This window comes from Festucalex cinctus, chromosome 4, assembly GCF_051991245.1.
Source record: "Festucalex cinctus isolate MCC-2025b chromosome 4, RoL_Fcin_1.0, whole genome shotgun sequence".
Classification (NCBI taxonomy): domain Eukaryota; kingdom Metazoa; phylum Chordata; class Actinopteri; order Syngnathiformes; family Syngnathidae; genus Festucalex; species Festucalex cinctus.
The window spans coordinates 3,932,847-3,952,846 of NC_135414.1; the positions used below are offsets into that span (position 1 = coordinate 3,932,847).

The window sequence follows — 20,000 nt, forward strand, 5'->3', positions numbered from 1 at the left end:
TTTACATCTTTCAATTTTTTCTATTCATTTTTTAATGTAAAAATTAGCATCCGAGCTCAATAGCTTCCAGGTCATGTGACCAATTTTCTCATAATCAGTGTGGGATAGTAGTGCCAGGCCTGCCGCATGAGATACGCCTCTTGTTTTTCGATTTTACATCTTTCAATTTTTTCTATTCATTTTTATATGAAAAAATTAGCATCCGAGCTCAGTAGCTTCCAGGTCATGTGACCAATTTTCTCAAAATCAGTGTGGGATAGTAGTGCCAGGCCTGCCGCATGAGATACGCCTCTTGTTTTTCGATTTTACATCTTTAAATTTTTTCTATTCATTTTTATATGAAAAAATTAGCATCCGAGCTCAATAGCTTCCAGGTCATGTGACCAATTTTCTCAAAATCAGTGTGGGATAGTAGTGCCGGGCCTGCCGCATGAGATACGCCTCTTGTTTTTCGATTTTACATCTTTCAATTTTTTCTATTCATTTTTAAATGTAAAAATTAGCATCCGAGCTCAATAGCTTCCAGGTCATGTGACCAATTTTCTCAAAATCAGTGTGGGATAGTAGTGCCGGGCCTGCCACATGAGATACGCCTCTTGTTTTTCGATTTTACGTCTTTCAATTTTTTTAAATTAATTTTTTAATGTAAAAATTTGTGTCTGAGCTCAATAGCTTCTAGGTCATGTGACCTGTGGACTCAAAATCAGTGTGGGATAGTAGTGCCGGGCCTGCCGCATGAGATACGCCTCTTGTTTTTCGATTTGACATCTTTCATTTTTTTCTATGGATTTTTATATTTCAGAATTAGCATCTTAGCTCAGTAGCTTCCAGGTCATGTGACATATTGACCTCAAATCATTGCTGCATCATAGTGGTATATCTGATAGATGATGCATCCCTCTCTTTTTTTCATTTTACACCTCCACTTATTTTTATTTTTTATTTTTCTGAAAAATATTAGCAGTTTAGCTTAATAGCTTCCAGGTAATGCGACCTATTGACTCCAAATTAGTCCTGGCTCATCGTTGCATGTCTGCGTGATGACACATACCTCTTTTTTTTCTCAATTTCAACATTTTCTTCATTTTAAATTAACTTCATATTGTACATATGAATGTTATTTCTCAATATCACCCCACCAGAGTGCATTCCCAGTGAAACGTCTTTTAAACTTACAATAATAATAATAATAGTGAGAAAAAACATCTTTTAATCTTGAAAAGTGATCCTTTATTTTGAAAACAGGATGTGAAAAGTGATACTTTATTTTGAAAACAGGATGTCGTACTCCGTGCCAGCGTCCTTTCGCGCACACTACCGTAAATCCTAGAAAAGGGCGAACAGATTAAATGAAGTGCGGCTGGCTTGACTGCGTAAAAAGAAAAGGCGGCTAGTTTCAGTGCAGTAGCCCCCGGAGCGTATCCCCGAGACGAGGCGCTTTCCCCCGGAGGTGGCATCGCGAATGTCTGTCGAATATCGAATATCCAACCTAAAACTAACTTCACCGCAGTTATTCTCCTCGGCGTAAAAAATAAATAAATAAATAAATATCTAATCGGCGTTACAAAATAACATTCGGTGATCAGTTGCTGGTCACGGCAAACAACTAACAAACAAACAAACAACCACCATCGCCTGTGTTTTAATGACCATACAACATTGAAATGAAGGGAAGGGCATGAAGAAGTTGTGTGTATGTGCGTGCGCGCGTGCGTGGCTGCGTGCGGGCGCGCCACAGTCAGACTAAATTAAAGACTATTATTGTACAGGAAATATAAGGAACAATGGGTTTTATATCCAGATTATCCACTCAATTCAACACATGTTCAACATTTGCGGCCTCAAATCTTAACCCATAAGAACCCACGGTGATGCCAGTGTAACAAACACTTTGAACCCCCCAGTCTCTTTGTTATAAAACGCTATGTCTGACTTTATCCCATTAAAACCCTAAGTGACGCATACTCAACATCCTGGAATGAAGACCATGTGATAGTCATGTGACTCTGTCAGGAACTGACTACTCCAATATGGTGGTATGGCTGGTGTGTTAACATCATAGAAGCAGACAACATCAAAGACCTGTTATTTGATGCTACAGGTCATTTCAAACTCATTTGACAGTTCCAAAACTTTGTTAACATGTCCTATAGTACACTCAACCTGGTCTCACCAGATTTATTGAAGAAACTAATATCAAACCAGGTATTGAAATATCGCTGTGTCATACATGTCACATTGGGCTAAAGGCCGTAAAATACGAATGAAAAATTGATGTGACATGTTTGTCACAATAACAAAATTGGTAATAATCTGCCCAATCTATTTAGTGGAATCTGGTATTATTCAGTTGAAGTATGTTCTGCTTGTCAATTAAAAGTGTACTGAACAAATAGAAACCTAAAAGAATGTGAAAGTGAAGCATTGTTTGGTATGCTAATATAATGCTAACAGTTTTATTATCCTATGCTTATCCTATAAAAGAAAATATCTAATTATTGTGTATTCTGCACTGGGAAAACATCTTTACTTGGCATGGGAGGAGATGTTGTGGTCAAGCTGTGTGAAACTCTCCCATCAGACCAAAACTACACAGTGTTTGCTGACAATCTTTTTTCTTCAGCACCACTGGTACTCAAACTTCTTCAGCAGAAGGATATAGTTTTTGGGAACTCTGCATGGCAATTGCTTGGCTGGGTGTCAGCTTGAAGATGATAAAAGTCATGCCAAGAGAATCAGAGGATCTGTTGATGCCAGGGTGGAAAAAGAAGAAAGGCTGGTCATTGCCAAGTGGTATGACAACAAATCTGTTACCCTGATCTCATCCTACCGTGCAGTTGAGCCTCAAGATAATGCTCGACGCTGGAGCAAAGCAGACAAGAAATTTTTGGAGGTCAGAAGACCAAACATAGTGAAAGAATACAACACATTCATGGGAGGAGTAGATCTCCTTGATTCATGCATTGCAAGGTGCAAGTACCACATGAGGTCACGGAGGTGGTACCTCTACTTGTTCTGGCACACCATCATGTTAGGTCTGGTTAACGCTTGGTTGATCTACCGCCATGACTGTAAACTGCTTGATGTCAAAAATGTACTGCGACAAAAGAGCTTCCAGGCAGAGGTTGCCACTAGCCTCATTCTTTTGGAGGCACGAAAAGGCCGACCATCACTCAATCCTACATCTTCACCACCACAATCACGACCGCCAAAAAGGGTTCGGCTTGGAGTTCCAGATGATGTTCGCTCTGACCAAGTTGCACATTGGCCTGTGAAGTGTGACAAACTTGCCCGCTGCAAGCACTGCAAAGTCAGTGCAACAACCACTCTGTGAGAAATGTGATGTGCATCTTTGCTTCACTGAGGAACGAAACTGTTTCAAGTCTGACCATCTTGTGTAGGCTAAAACACTTTTTGTTTTTTGTTTTGCACAACTTTTGTTTTTCGGGTCTGTTGTTCAGTTCTTTGTACCCATGGTAGCTTGCTACGAACGCCTCCAAATATGCAGTATTATTTATTTTTGATACAGTTGGCAATTTTGTGACAAAGCAAAACTGAATAATTTTATGTAAAACTTTATTAAAGTCACAGCTACAATATATGTTGTTGAAATGCAAGTAAAAGGCACTTTTCATGTAACAAGGACTAAAAACTTTTATGTTTACTTAATGTCAAATAAAAAATATTGTTTACCACTAACGCCCAATGTGATATATATGTAACAATACAGATCTTTGGTATGAAAAAGTGTTATTCTGAAAAAAACATCAGAAATGTGTTTTATGTGGTCCACTTGGTCTGTTAATATATTCCAAATAATTTTCTTTCAACGAAAAATGGGTCTGGGTTCTTATGGGTTAAAAAAATAAAATAAGAAAAGACTGACCTGGGACTATCTATAGTTAATCCCAAATCTCTGAGTTGAAGTGTCACTTGCTGTACCACACATTGTTTCCCTGAAGATTGGTCAGAATCTTCTGCGTTTGTGCCAGCCGCAGCTCTGACCAGAGGGCCGCGGAGCGGCTTGATCTTGATACCTGTGACTATCACATGGTTGATGCGATGATTCTGTTTCAAATTATCCACTTTTTGTTCCATGGCAACAATTCGATGAGTTCCAGTGAGTAGATCGGCTTGCATTCTGCCCATTGCCTTAGTGCCTCGATTCTGAATTCAGAGACCATTCCAGTGAGTTTTACAACTGAAGATTTTATCTCCTCAATCTCGTCAGCTCTTTTTCCGCCAGGCATTCTGCAACAATGTAGTTAAAAATCCCAATGCAAAAATCCACAAGTAGTTAGAAATTACGAGCGAGTGCAGAAGCAAGTACAGATGAGTCCTACCTCAACAGATGCGTCCTTGACTCCAAAATTCAGTGACCTATGGAGTGAGCTTTGTTGTTGGGCCCCACTTGGACAGTAGGTGGGAGAAACTTAAGGCCTCAAGCCTAATTTATGCCTCCACGTTTGCTCTCGCGTCGATGAGCGCCGTCGATCACATGATCGACGCGAGCCATGAATTTTAAGTGCTGCGTCGCTCGTGGCCGGCCGACGTGCACACGTCGCCAATCCTTGGACGCACGTCGATGGCGGGGCGTCGCTCGCTTCTGATTGGTCCGTTCGATGGCGTTTTTTCTTTTTTTTCTCTCTCTCTCTCCCCGCCCGCCGCCCAGATAGTTTCCGTGAAGGCAACTGGCGGCGCAAATCGACTTCCCTGCTCGGAGACCACGGCTGTGCATGTGGATATGTGCCTGGGACGAGAGGCGGAAAACAACAATAACAAAAAAAAAACAAAAAAAAACTGTGTTCGCTAAGCGCACGGCTGTTGTGTTTTGGCGAGTTTACGGCCGACACCGGAGCCTCTCGCAGAAGCATACTGAAGGCCTCAGTATGCTTCTGCGAGAGGCTCGCGTCGAGGCGTCACGTTGGAGCTCCGCTCGTGCGTTTGCCTTCCGACTTGTGCGCAATACACATCGGTGTCTGCTGGAGTTTCACACCAAGTCCCGCTGTCGCTATGGCTGGGCCGCCACAGAGTGGCGATTCCTCTGCATTTTATGACGGATTCAGGAAGTTCAATTTAATTCAGAAACACGAAACAAAGCCGGGGGGAGAGTAAGTTCATCACCGTGGCAATTAATTATTGCCAATTTGCACCGGTGTCGGCCGTAAACTCGCCAAAACACAACAGCCGTGCGCTTAGCGAACACAGTTTTTTATTTTTTTATTTTTGTTATTGTTGTTTTCCGCCTCTCGTCCCAGGCACATATCCACATGCACAGCCGTGGTCTCCGAGCAGGGAAGTCGATTTGCGCCGCCAGTTGCCTTCACGGAAACTATCTGGGCGGGGGGGCGGGTAGAGAGAGAGAGAGAGAAAAAAAAGAAAAAACGCCATCGAACGGACCAATCAGAAGCGAGCGACGCCCCGCCATCGACGTGCGTCCAAGGATTGGCGACGTGTGCACGTCGGCCGGCCACGAGCGACGCAGCACTTAAAATTCATGGCTCGCGTCGATCATGTGATCGACGGCGCTCATCGACGCAAGAGCAAACGTGGAGGCATAAATTAGGCTTTAAGTATGGGCAATAAGTGGGCTCTGTCTGGGCTTCACTCCAAAATATTCTAATTTTGCACAATAGTAGCATGCGCGATAGTGCTTACTACCTGGCCTACATTTTATTTTATTTTTTAATTAAGATCTTCTTTTTGGAAAAAAAAATGCACAAAAAAAATCTATATTTGAACTTAATATTGACACCTTAAAACAGGGATGCCCAACCTTTTTAACCCAAGATCTTCAGTGTCAATATCGCAAACTCTCACACATCTTTTCCAGCCTGCTGTAACCTCACAACACTTTTTTGTGTTGTTTTACACACCACTAGACATCAGATAGCGCTCTTCTGAGCTCACTCATGCAACACATACTTGGCAAACTCCATAATGAATAATAATAACCATAACTTACCTTAATATGAAAGAAACTGGAGGGAGGGGGGGCAGATACAAGACAAGTATAGCGCTGAGTTTTTAAAAAAAGTAAATCACTTCCTACCTTAGTGGGAGACCTGACACTGGGAGGAGGCAGCTAGCTTCTCGTAATCAGGAGTATAGGTGCAGGTTGCAAGTCGTAGGCAGGCAACAAGGTGGTCATTGGTCATTACTGATCTGTACTTGGACTTGATGATTTTCATGTGTGAGAATGCAGACTCGCACAGGTAAGTTGATCCAAAAAGAGCTGTCAGGTCCAAGGCACATCTTCTAAGGTTGGGATTCCTCTCCTCCACCAGCAGTTTCCAGAACTTGACATGCTCTCCAGGTTGAGCAAATGTTGATCTGGCTTTCATCTCAATGTCATTTTGCAAGGTCAGAATCTCATCCTCAAGTGCAGAGATTTCCATGTCAAAAAGTGTTTTCACTTTGGCAGCAATGTCGCCAACATCAATATTTTTAGCAAATGGAAAACACATATAGCTGGCTACAGGCTCAATTGAGGCAAAGTCAGTAAAACGCCTCTCAAACTCTGACAAGATGCTTTGAACAAGTTCCTCATAACGTGCACGGTCAATCTGCGTCACACTTTTTCCTTGACGCTGTAGTTCTGTTTGCATGTGAGGAAAGTTGTGCAGGTTGCCATGCTGCAGCCTGGTTGACATCAGCTGTAGCTTGCTTTTAAATGTGTTCACTGAACTCACCATGTTGAGTACATCTTTATCCTTTCCCTGTAGCTCTAAATTCAAGTCATTGAGCTCGCCAGTCAAATCAGTGAGGAATGATAAATCTAATAGCCACTGGTGGTCCTCTAACTTTGCATGGTAATCCATAGGGCTGGGTGTTGCCGCCAACCTCATGATACGATACGTATCACGATACAGGGGTCACGATACGATACGTATTGCGATACATATGTATCCCAATACTTGATCTTCAAGGCGATACGTATCCCGATATATTACATTCATTTTCTTGCATTTTATAAAAACAGTCATATGTGTACCTAAAGGATATGTTTGTTATGCTGACTGCCAAAAATATTTTTGTTCGCAGCTCTTCTGGTTTACCACCTAGCGGCATGCCTGTTCTAAATGTGTACGCACTTCAGAGCAAGGAGCAGCTTTCATAGACACACCGGGAACATTTATTAATAGACATGAGCCGATATGAGGAAAAATATCAAAGTATTAAAATTACAGCTCTAAAATGTGCTTATTTCAAATATTTCGGCAAATAAAAACAGATTTTTTTTTCATGTAACACATTCTATTTCGTTTTTAAACAAAATATATGAAAATTGGTACATTAAGAAACGTGCCATGTTAAGTTTATAAGTAAATAAGTGTTGATATTCTTCCTCTGTTTTCATTTTTCTTACACAGCGTCCAATCACTGGTGAGCTAATTTGCATTAATTGAAGGCAATTAACTTCAAAGAAGCTGCTGGTTTTTATTTTTTTAGGTACAATGCAAGCTGCAAAGGCAAACGTTAACTGCCTATTTAAAGTAAACGAGCAATATCGATTCTGACGCCTGCGTATCGGTACGCGTATTGTAATGAGGCCCGCAACGATATATTGCCGTATGGATTTTTTGAGCAGACCCCTTGTAATCCACATGCTTGGAATTGGTCAGGAAGGCCTTGATTTCAGGCAACAGCTCTGAAAATCTGGCCAAAAAGTTGCCTCTACTTAGCCACCGAACATCTGTGTGGAGCACCAGGTCTGTGTGATCAGCTTGAAGAGAGGCAGCTTTGTCTCACCAACAAATTCCATGAAAGCATTTAAAATATAAAATATGTGTCCTTTTAATGGCAAAATGATGAGTAGCTCTTCCTTGGTGCTCATGTCTTCAAAAACCATCCTTTTTTTTTTTTTTAAGAGCTCAGAATTGTTCATTCGGTAGTCTTACCGATTCAACGTCTTGTCATCATTGCTCTTTTTTTTTTTTTTTTTTTTTTTTTTTTTTTGTGTATGTGTGCGTGCGTTTGCGTGCGTTTGCGTGCGTTTGCGTGCGTGCGTTTGCGTGCGTGCGTGCGTTTGCGTGTGTGCGTTTGCGTGCGTGCGTGTGCGTGCGTGCAAATACGTATAAATTTATACTCATTCATTCACCTAAAACCTTATAAATATCCCATTACCCTTCGCCTTAACCAGGTACTTCAGAATCTTGCCAGAGTCGTGAGATTTAAATGGTCAGGAGACCAGAGAAAAGGTCAGAAAAAAAAGAAAAAAGAGAAAAGAAAGGTAAATCAAAGTGACATCCAGCACCGACCAAACACTTCCTGCCTTCCCCATGGTTACAAAATCAAAGTCTTACGCCAATCCCGGAAGCCTCTAAATTCCAGCAAATTTAGCGAGATCTCAAGAGCCCAGAGGAAAAACTAAAGAGAGGAAGGAGGGAAGGATCGATAAGGCAGAGTGAGATCAATAGAAGCCAGTACATCCAATCCATCAAAGTGAAGTCCAGCACCAACAAGACCCCTCCTGCGTGGTTACAAAACCAGAGTCTTATGCCAACCCCAGAAACCTCATACTTCTAATAAATTAAAATCTCAAGTGACCAGAGGAAAAACTAAAGAGAGGAAGGAGGGAAGGATAGATAAAGCAAAGTGAGAACCACAGACACCAGCACCAACTGATTCAAGGGGCTGTGGGAGGGAGAGGGTACTTCTGTTGAGTTTCAGTAGATGCTGGTGCGACGGATCTGGCATGCATAAGGACCACCACCAAAGAAAGAAGCCGTCAACCGCGGTCCAGCAAAGCGAGCACCGCCCCCCCCCCCGGAACCCCCAGGCCGCGGCAGCACCAAGGCCACCCCCAAGCCACCCGAGCGGACACCGGTCGGCGAGCCGACCCAGACACCCGGAACACCCCCGCCCCAGCCCCGGCCCACACCCCCGAGCCCAAGGCCGCAGAACGAGGCCCAGCGGGCCCCCACAGCGCCCCACCGGTCCCCAGCCCCCATCCCCCCACGACCCCCCCGCACCCCACCCAAACCCGCCATCCACCACGACCCAGGCCCCACCACCCCCGACCCCCAAACCCCCGAACACACCCCGACCCCCAGCACCCAACCCCCCACCCACCCATACCTCCACCCCCCCCCCCCCGGGGAGAAGACGACAAGAAGGCGAAAGGGCGGCTGCAGGGCAGGAGGCGGGGGGGGGGGAGGAGGAGGGAGGGCGACAAGGGAAAAGGGACCGGGAGGCAGAGGAGGATGGGCGGGAGGAGGCGAGGAGGGAGAGGCGACGGGGGGGAGGAAGGGGGAGGGGAGAGGCAACCACGGGGCACACCGGAGGCCCACCCACCCCGAACCGCGCCGCCGGGCACGGAGCAGCGGACCGCGCCGGGACGGCACCGCCCCGGGCACCAGGGGAAGCACCCCAACACCGCACCCCACAGGGGGCCCAGGGAGCGGCCAAGACGCAACCGCCACCGAGCAGACAACGGGGGGGGGGGGCAGAACCACCCCCGCCCGACCACAGGGGACGGCGTCAAGAAAATTGACTAATTAGCATGCAGTAACACCAAGTGTTGATGCTTAGTGCCCACTAGAAATAGATCTTAAGGAGTTATTGAGTATAGTGTCGTATAGTGTGGTATGCTCGAGCCCACTAGCAGCAACTAGGTTCCTGACTATATAAAAATAAAAACAATCAGATACAAAATACCAAATACAGGAGCAGCGAAAACAGAAGTTGTAACGATGTGGTGGCTCTCGTTAACAGGCAGAATCTTGGCAGGATTAAGTTGCCAAATTGAGATTAAAATATTCTATGTACATAGACCATATTTGTTTAAATCTTGATACTTGATTTTTATTTAAGGCAGAGATTTTTTCCATTGAGATATAATTTATTAGTAAGTTTAACCAGTGGTCGATATTTAGGTCTGTGTGATCAGCTTGAAGAGAGGCAGCTTTGTCTCACCAACAAATTCCATGAAAGCATTTAAAATATAAAATATGTGTCCTTTTAATGGCAAAATGATGAGTAGCTCTTCCTTGGTGCTCATGTCTTCAAAAACCATCCTGATGAAAACGCATAATTGTGACACATCCACTATGTCAGTCGACTCGTCAAACTGGAGGGAAAAGCGCTCACATCTGTCAATATCCTTCCTCAGCTGCTCCTGTACATCCACAGCCATTCCCTCACATCGCCTTGTAGTAGTGTTGCGGGAAAGTTGCACTTCGATGATGGCCTTTAGAATCTCAGATTTATTTTTAAAGTCATTAAAAAGGCTATCTGCTGCTTCGAGAAAAGCTTCCTTAACAATTTCCCTCGTCTCTGAATGGCTTCTTGTATTTAGCAAGAACGTGACTTACGTGATAGGAAGCAATAGTTGCGGCTTTAGACTTGGTCTTCGGTTTTGTGAAAATTGCTTGCTGTGCTACAAGCTGTGCTTTCAAATCCCGCACTTTTGCAGTGCGTAATGCGGTTTTGGTCGGTATTTCTTTGTCGTAGCTCCCGTGCAGAGTTTTAAAGTGCTGCTCCAGATTTCCTTTCTTCGCCAACGCCACTGTTCCCTTGCAGATTAAACAGACGGGTTTTGAATTATAATAAACCAAAAAATAATCTTCCTCCTACTCTTCATGAAAATGATATGTTTTGGGTCGTTTTCCCGCCATTTTAGTGCGTCCTGTACGTGCTCTGTTGTGCTCCGCTGCTAGCTGCTAATGCTGACCGCTGCCCACTTCCGTCAAGCACGTCGCCAGTGCGCAGGGGCCAGTGCAGCACTTCTGGGTTACATATATACATATATATATATATATATATATATATATATATATATATATATATATATATATATATATATATATATATATATTTTTTTTTTTTTTTTTTAAATACTTTTTTGACTGAATGTGCAATGTGGTCCACACGGGTGGTTCTTACAAAAAAATAAATAAGAATAAAAATAAATTAACACAAACAACCTCTCTCTCGCAATCTCGCTCGCTCTCTCGCTCTCCTTGCGGTCGACTTGCGATCAGTCCGCGGACTACCTGTCGATCGCGATCGACTGGTTGGGCACTTCTGCCTTAAAATAAACGCCCAAGTCACTTTTTTCAGTTTCTTCAGGAAACCAAAAATTGAACTATTTGCATAATAATGAGATGATTTAGGAAAAAATAATAATAATTTTTCAAAAAAAAAAAATATAGACTTAGGCATAAGGCAATTATTTTAAGAGGGTGACGATATGTATTATTTGGACTATTAATGGGCCATTTCACACAAGTTTGATAGCACAAGTTTAATATTCAAACCTAGAAGAAAGTGGTAGAGTTTTGCTTCCTTTAAGTTACCAGGTAGACTACAAAATAAACGTGCACAAAATCAAAACTTGACTGCATATTGTGTGTATGTTTTAACAGTTTATATTAACATTTGCCGAGGTTATCATCTGTTATCCTGATAAAATTATCAAAAATCAATGTCGTGCTCCGAAGGCTAGCTCAGAATTAATATAAACATTACATTTGGAGTCTCCAACAATCAAGGAATCAATTTATTCATTTAATGATAAATAATTATTGATTTACCGGTCATAATTTATTGACACGATTTACGCTATAGTACAATACAGAAAATATTATTGCCTTAAACAAATTCCCATGTCCTAAATCTAATGGTATGTATTTCTCTGTAGCTGTGCAGTGTAATGCCTGTGTATCATCAATAACTAGATTAACATTAATCTGTGAAATTTATTTCCACCTGAACTTCTACTTGGAGATACTGTGTTCATAGTGGTTTATTTAGCTAAAAACAAACAAACAAACAAAAAAAAAACGTGGGGGTGATTAAAGCCTGGTTCACATGGCAGGAGAATTGGCCCGATTTTAGCCCCGAAATTTCCCCTCCCGACAATCGTAAGGACGCGCCGAGACGCAAGCGATAATCTTCACAGATAATCCTGCCACACACGGCGCCTCCCGATATCGGCACTCGGAAGGACGCGAGTTGAAATCGGGCATATCCAACATTTTTTGGCCCGATTTTGCTCCGCGCAGCAGATCGACAGTGACGTACAGCCAATCAGAAAGCGAGCCAGCGAGGAAGCCGGTGGGGAATCCAAAATCAAAACAGTCATGACGCAGCAGAAAGTCCGTGCTCGCGCTATTACACTCTTTTTATTTTTTTTTAATTATTTGTGTATTTTTTTTTTTATACACGCACACACATTCTCCACAAATAAACGTGGTCTCCGGGTGGGACAACAACCCGCGCCGCCAGCACCGAGCCGAGGGCAAGCGATGTCTTGCCAGTGCCCATTTACCCCGGGTTTTCACCGGATGCGGTTGCGGTGCGGTTGCGGTGCGGTTGCGGTGCGGTCCGGCGACGCAAGCAATTAGATTCCATTCATTCGAATGGTGCAGTTTACACCGCTTGCGGGTGCGTTGCGTGTCGACTGCGGAAGGCCTGCGGCGTGCCGCAAGCCTTCCGCAAGGATAGACCTATTTTCTATTTTTGCCGGACGCCGCAGCGGTAGGCCTCCGGCAAATGGCAGGCTAGCACAAAACACATCGAGCGGGACAGGAAGACCGAGGCAGTTTCAAAATAAATTTCCGGTTACCTTTCAGAATAAAACACTCGCCAGCTCCTATTTCGCAAGTTTTTCAGCAAAACGTGACGTGGCGTCGACGGGCCATGTGCTCATTCACGGTTTAGACACCAGCGAACATGGACGAGGAGAGGTTTATATTGGAGGTGGAAAACCACAAAATAATATATGACACGGCACATCCTTTTTATAAGGACTGTAATGTATTGTGAGTTTGATGTTCGCGATTGCTTGTTGTGCCCGTCTCGCTTGCCGTACTGAGCGGCAGCCGGACGCGGAAGACAGAAATAAAGAGTGGACCCGCACTGACCCGACTCTCGTTATTAATATACTTTACAAGGACAACCAAAAAAAGGATGCTGCATGTAATCTCATAGCAGAAGACCACCTCTCTTTTTGCTTCTCTGTTGAGCACAGACTTTCTGTATGTTTGTCGTTGTGAAATGCCACATGATCGCGCGCGCGCGGTCCCGCGAGACACGTTGGGAAGTGGGCGGCGACGGAGCTGCCGGACCGCAGCTGTGCGGAGCCGGTGTGGATTGACAAAAAAATTGACCTGTCCGGAGCACGCAGTCAAGACGCACCGCACCGCAACCGCACCGCAACCGCATCCGGTGAAAACCCGGGGTTACACTCCTTTAAACAACACCTTTTGTTCTTATGCCGCTTTATCGGCTGAAAACCAGGATCGACTCATGTTGACGACTCGGAAGCCACGTTTAATCTCGAGAGATTTTGCGAGACTTCCCGTCACATTCTTGAATGAACTCGGCTCGTGTGGAGTGTGTTGATTGTGCAGTGTGGCCGTACACCACGCACGGTACGTTCAAAACTGGAACTCCCGTGATTTTTTTCTCTTCACGTGTGGTGTCTGTCAAAGATTGGAAATCGGCCGACAATTTTAAAATCTTGCCGTGTGAACCAGGCTTAAAGCAGCTCTATGTAAGATTTAAAATTTCAAATCTCTACTGCCACCTGTGGCCGAAAACAAACTGCACGCTCGTACACGCTGCGCGCACTCGTACGTGCACGACCTCAATGCTGAAGACTGGGCTCTTCATATCCAATGAAACTATGTTTTCAGAGGTAAGAAGTTTTATAATGTTATACAAAGCTGGCCACTTCACGGAATGAGACTCTCGATCCCCACTAAACAATTGATGTCCACGGGACATGCAGATCATATTGCTTTAGTCGGTCGAAGTCCAGTCCTGTGCTGTACTCCAAAACGATGTGCAAATTACGTCAATTAATTGGACCTCATTCCGATGTTAATATGCAGTTACATATTGTAGTCACCCCGCTCGACGGACGTCAACCTGATTCTAGTCATTATTAGTGTATGTCGCCCCCAGGCTAGAGTCATTGTACATGAGCCGAAAGGTGGGCTGTCATTTATGGAAATGGACGATTGTGAAAAACATATAGACCCATTCACTACTTAGTGTGATATGGCCGTGAATGTTATCGCCATTCAGTAGTACCGCTCACATTCCGTTAGCATAATGTAGCTACAATAGGCTGTTTTCACGGAGGAAAATAAGGCAACATTTAGCCTGATTGAAACGCCGCGGAATGGAACGTCTGTTCTTCATAAAATCATTCTGTTCTATTACATTCAACTTTGCCGTCCCTTTCACGCTAAATGTTGCCGTCCACCTCACTTTCACCCCAATAGTTACGACCGAGAAGTGATCGATCTTGAGGTTAATGCTATTTGAAAACAACACATTTTCTTCTAAATGTCAAGATACTCGCTTCTTACCTTTTGGAGTAGAAGAAAGCCAGCTGTGAATCACTTTTCTAATCCAAGTCCGATCTCAACTCTCTCCACCGCTGAAATGTCAAACCAATGTTGACTCGTTCTTGCCCGACGTCGGTCACTATCAAGTTTAGATTATTTTTATTTTTTTCGTGGCACTTGACATTGTTTTCATTTTTTTTTTTTTTTTTTTTAGCAGGCTTCCGCGGAGTAACAGCGGGTGTCTGGGGCAGCGAAAATCTGTACTAGTTCCGTCTTCGCGCGACAGGAAACAACTGATGATGACGCGAATGACGTCACATCCCGCAGACAGAGGGCGGGAAATTCGAAGGATTCGGACCGGACGCTTCCTAAATAATATTGGCCAGAGGCTTGTAGGATTACCCATTGTGAACAGCGAAGATGTTGATCTACTAATTAGAATATGTTTCAGTCATAAATGGTCAAATAAAAAGGCTATTGTTAAGATATTTTTTGGGGAAATCCTACATAGAGTAGCTTTAAGTTTGATTAAGTTTATCCTGGTTGGTTCATACAAGGGTTGATCTAATAATTTGAATATCATTGAGAAGTTGAATTTCCAGAATTCCATTCAAAAAGTAAAACTTTCATTTATTCTAGATTCAGGGCCCAGAACTTAAGTGATTTCAAGAATGCATTTGTCTATTTTTACATGATTTTGGCTTTCAGCTCACAAAACCCAGGAAAACAGCATGTCCAAAAATTACAATACTGTGAAGAAATAACCATGCATTCTTCCCAATGTTTTGCATGTGAAAAAAGGGATGGATGGATGGACGGTATTTTCAAAACAATGCCAATCTTCAATAGAAGAAAAAGAGGACCACAAAACACCATTATCAAGAAGAAAATGAGCCCACCAGACTCAAAAACAAAGAGCTGACAGCAAGCATCAAGAAAACCTGGACTTCTAGGACCCCCAGGCAATGCCACGGCACATTGAGGCACTGATTAAGGCAAAGGGATTCCCAACCAACTACTCAAGATTGACATACCGTTTTGGAAATACCATCCATCCATCCTTTTTTCCTCATGCAAAACACTGGGAAGTATGCATGGTGATTTCTTCACAGTTTTTCGTGTTTGTTTTTTTTAGCTGGAAGCCCAAATAATGTAAAAATAACAAATAAATAATTGAAATCACTTGAATTGTGGGCAATCTATTATCTATGAAATTTTGACTTTTTGAATGGAATTATGGAAATTAATCAACTTTTTGAGGATATTCAAATTTTTTGACGAGCACTTGTATTATTATGATTTTGATATATTTAATGATACGATATACTGCTAATGTGAAATAGTAATACTAGCTCATATGTGTGCTCAGTGCTTGAAATGAATATTTTTCCTTTGTTTCAGGCTGGATTCATCCTAGATAATGGAGTCAAGACCACTCAGGCAAATGACAAGGACAAGAGACCTTTCCTGTCACTGGTTGGAGCCAGGTATGAAATTGTTGCCCTCTTTTACATTAGTTGTTCAAATATTTAACTATGCTCAGGGATTTTCTTATACTACTACAAGTGTAGTCATCTGTAAATGTTTGGCACGTTTGCCTCACAGTTATGCATTTCTGTGCTCACGGTGATCTGGAGAAAAACAAGGTGAAATTTTTTTTATATTTTACCAGAGCAACAAATGCAATGAACAAGATTTTTAGAGAGAGAAAAATAAAATAAACATATAATAATTAAAATAAAGTAAAATATTAGTCAAAAGGGCATCGAGATTGAGTTTCAAAGATACATGGTTTGTCATTGGGGGAAGGTGGTAATGTTTTTCTAGACAATCGTGACTCCATAGTAGTACCAATATGAAGAGATCTTTTCATGCTTTTCCATCCAAGCTACTGTATCAAGGCTTTTACCACAAAGCAAAATGTGTTTATTAAGACCGAGCAGTGGCCGCTATCATGTTTTGCTTCTGTGGGGGTGGGATTTTGTTTTCTTTTGGTGTTTTTGGTTGTTTGTCATGTGTTCCTTGTCTGTTCCCTTGTCCAGTTATGTCTAACCACATCCACCTGAGTGTGTCTTCCCTTCCCACTGTGTTGACCAATCAGCTCCCCAAGCCTCTTGTATCTTGCCCAGGTGTCTGTTGTTATCTCGTTACCATGTGTATTTAGTTACCCTGCTTTCTTGTGTGTCATGAAAATATTTTACCTAATTCTAAAGATATCTGTCATTCCATCACAACACAACGGTTTGGGAAGCCACAAGATTAGCTCACTTTCCCAGTAGATGAATACAGAGTAGGGTAATTGTCACATGTGTGGATGGGTGGGCGTGACTAAAGTAGGAACCCGAGGTGTTGGTGTAAGAACAAGCATGCAACAGTGTGCTGTTTTGATCAATAGAATTATACATGTAGCAAATATAGAAAGAAAGTGTAACAGTGCCAATTATCGTCCGATAAACTTCCACAATTACTGATCAAATCTGTACTAAAACATCAAACTGTGGTAAATAAAAGCATTGAAATATTGAAAGCATTTCTTGTTTCTAGACCTATTTCTACAATAATTTGAATAGTTGAAGAAAGAGCTGGCTTCAGATTTAAAAAATAAGCATTTGTCTTCTCTATCACTTTATCCCCATGCTTCACATATTTGTTTGTATATTTCATTGCAGCAATTTCTAAGTGAAGATTTGTTTGGATCTTGTGTGTGCTACAGCAGTAAATCTCAGCAAGAAATACAAATCAAATAGTTTTGACCTTTTACGAAAAACAGAGGAGAGAACACCTTTCCATTATGATCATAATCATAACAGTGGAAATGTTATACCATGGTGTGAAAAAAAAAAAGTGTACACTAGTTCTAAAGAGATCTGCCTCTTTCTCATTTTTTGGAAAGCCAAAAGATCGTTTCACTTTCGCAGTAGATTCGTACAGAGTAATTGCCACATTTGCATAATAGTCTAGCAACTTGGATGGTCCCGTCGGCATGGAAATTAGAACATGCAAATTGTTGGGCTTTTAACACCTGAGCTAGGATATTAGCGAAAGCTAATCCAGCCAATTGGCTGCCCTATGGCCCTAGATGGTAGACAAGCCAAATGGCTTAGCCTTGGCCCTAGGACTGCTAATTCACTAACGCCAGCCCAAATAGCAACACCGCGTTTTTGGAAAGCATGTATTAACCTGACGCACCTCGATCTCCGGCAGTGCATGCCATTTGCCGCACAACATGAGCGGCTGATCACGCAGAGTGGAGAGAAAGAGAGAGAGAAAAAGAGAGCAAGGGGGAAATATTTCCATGTTAGTTTAAGACACATCACGTAACCCGGGCTGATCGGCAATAGCGGGGAGGCATTTTACGATAATTTTTACGTGCCAGATGCATACTGTACGGCCACGCCAACCTCTGAAAATATATTTTTGAAACACGATCGCACCAATAAATTGCACTTTATGAATGAATGACGTCGTTGTCGTCCTCTCTGCTGTGTACAGCTTAATGGCGCTCTAAACGCTTAGTCCAACCTCGCTTTCTGATAATGTCATCTTTCTCGCAACTGTTACTAAAACAACCATGTTCTTGGCGCAAATGCATTGCCATGTGTGGTAAATCAGGTGCAAATTTGCTCCAAGCTGTCAGTTTTGTGGGCGTGTTTGCGCCGTTATATGATTAGAGCAATATCCTTAGTGAATAGGTGGGTAACTGGGCGCAGACTGCGGGTGCAGTTGTGGTGCAATATTTCGCGCTATTACTGGACGCAGCGCATTCTTAGTGAATATGCCCCTCTGTGTTTCACCTGCAAGACATCAGGACAGAAAGATATTAAAGTGATCATTCATGTTTCGGTGTCAAGGTAACTCCAGACTAATGCAACCGACCAACTCTGCAGTCCAGAAGGGCCCAAAGATTATCGGGGTTATCCTGTTGGGTTGATGGTCCAGGGGCTTCATCCATTGTATGCTGTAAAAAAAAATGGAAATAGACATATTACTCTTATAGACATAAATAAGCAGAGATTAAATGAAGTTATATCACCTAGGATGTCATGGGTGTGGATTCTGAGTGCCTTGCCATCATTCCTGCATATTCAGCTATGAGCCGAGAAAAAGCCTCTTGTGCTTTTGTTTGGTTACCAAATCCCAGAGTTTTGAATCTTGGGTCCAAAATAGTTGCCACTGCTAGGACCCGGATGTTTTCTACATTGCACCTTGCTATTAAAAAATGCAGTAAGCTCTGGCTCAGCTGGCTATCCACTTGTGACAAAAATCACATTGGTATCGGTCACCGTCGTAGATACCAATACCTTAAAATAAGATTTTGCAGATATTGGTACCGATACCTGGTATCGGTAGTCATCCATCATAATCAGAGTGATAACACCTCTGCCTCAATTTGAGCCAGGAAAACCCCCGAAATGGGAAATTCCAAAAATCAAGGAAAAACATCATGAGAACGAAGCAACCTTTCCTAAGCATTTGGAGAATGCCAACGCTCCGATCCTCCAAGTACTTTCGGGTCTGTCATGTTTCGGTTTTGGGTGGTTGGGTTTTAGTTTGGTTTTGGGTGTTTGTGTTGTCTTTTGTCCAGTTTCGTCTCCCCTAGTCTCGTCACTGTTAACCTTGTCCACCTGTGTGTGTCTCCCTCCCCGTTTGTGTGACCTAATTAGTGTCCTCTGCCTGCAGTGTTTCCAAGGTTATTGTCTTATTAGTGTTGGTATAAGGGAGAGGTGTTTGTTTTACGCGGGTGTGGGAGCATTATACGTTGAATGTTATACATTGCATGTTGTCCTTTTGTTGGTGAAGTGCTTTTTGTCTAGTCTGGTTGCTGCATGTTGTATGTTGAGTGTTGAATTCAAGTCTTCCAAGTCATCTACGCCACGCCAAGTCTTATGTATGTATGTATGTATGTATGTACGTTTGTATGTATGTATGTATGAATGAGTGTAGTGTGTATGAATGTCTACACTATGTGCAATTGCAAATTAATCTAATGTGTAATCTGATCTACCTTCACCTCACTCTCCCTCGTTCTCAATAATGACGTAATGCGCAAAAATGCTCTTCTCCTCACAACCCACAACATATTGAGGAATCTTGGCCCTTTATAAGCATTGTGAGTTTGATTCATCCAAATTGACCGACTCGACCCCTCCCCACCTGAGTGACACGTCGATAGTCACGGCCGACACGCGTCTGACGTAACAACGCTTCACTTCCGCGGCCAGGTGATTTTCCACTGAATGAAGTGCAGCAACGGAACGTGTCGAGACATTAGTGCAGCGAGCGCTCGATACTTGTCTCGAGCGTCTGCTTCGAGCGGAACATCACTACTTTTTGCTGCCTTTTCCTAGACAGTTACCGGTAACCCAATTAACTTCAAACTTGGGCTGTACCATCTCAAGAACTGTGACAACTGTGAGTTTGTAAAATAATATCTGATGGCGTGGGGCATCAAATTTTGCATTTCATATTTCCTTTGCCACGACCAGTGTTGCCGGTAACGCGTTACTTAGTAACTTTTTGGAGTAACGCGTTACTTAGTAACGCGTTACTCCAAAAAGTTGCTTTCTAAAGTAACTAATAGTCTACCGCGTTACTTTATTCTACAAAGTAGTCTGATTAAAGTTACTGTCCAGAGAATCAATGCGTTACTCCACATTTTCATGACGAAGGCAAACTATCTCACTGTTGTAACAGTCA

General features: G+C 42.8%; 1 protein-coding gene across 1 annotated transcript in view; it reads left to right on the forward strand.

Moving 5' to 3' along the window:
- Positions 1–20,000, forward strand: part of LOC144017050 (cell migration-inducing and hyaluronan-binding protein-like) — a 161,650-nt gene that overhangs the window by 105,560 nt on the left and 36,090 nt on the right. The window contains exon 16 of the mRNA XM_077518291.1: positions 15,705–15,790. Within this exon, the coding sequence (XP_077374417.1) occupies positions 15,705–15,790 (86 nt within the window). The remainder of the gene's footprint in view (positions 1–15,704; positions 15,791–20,000) is intronic.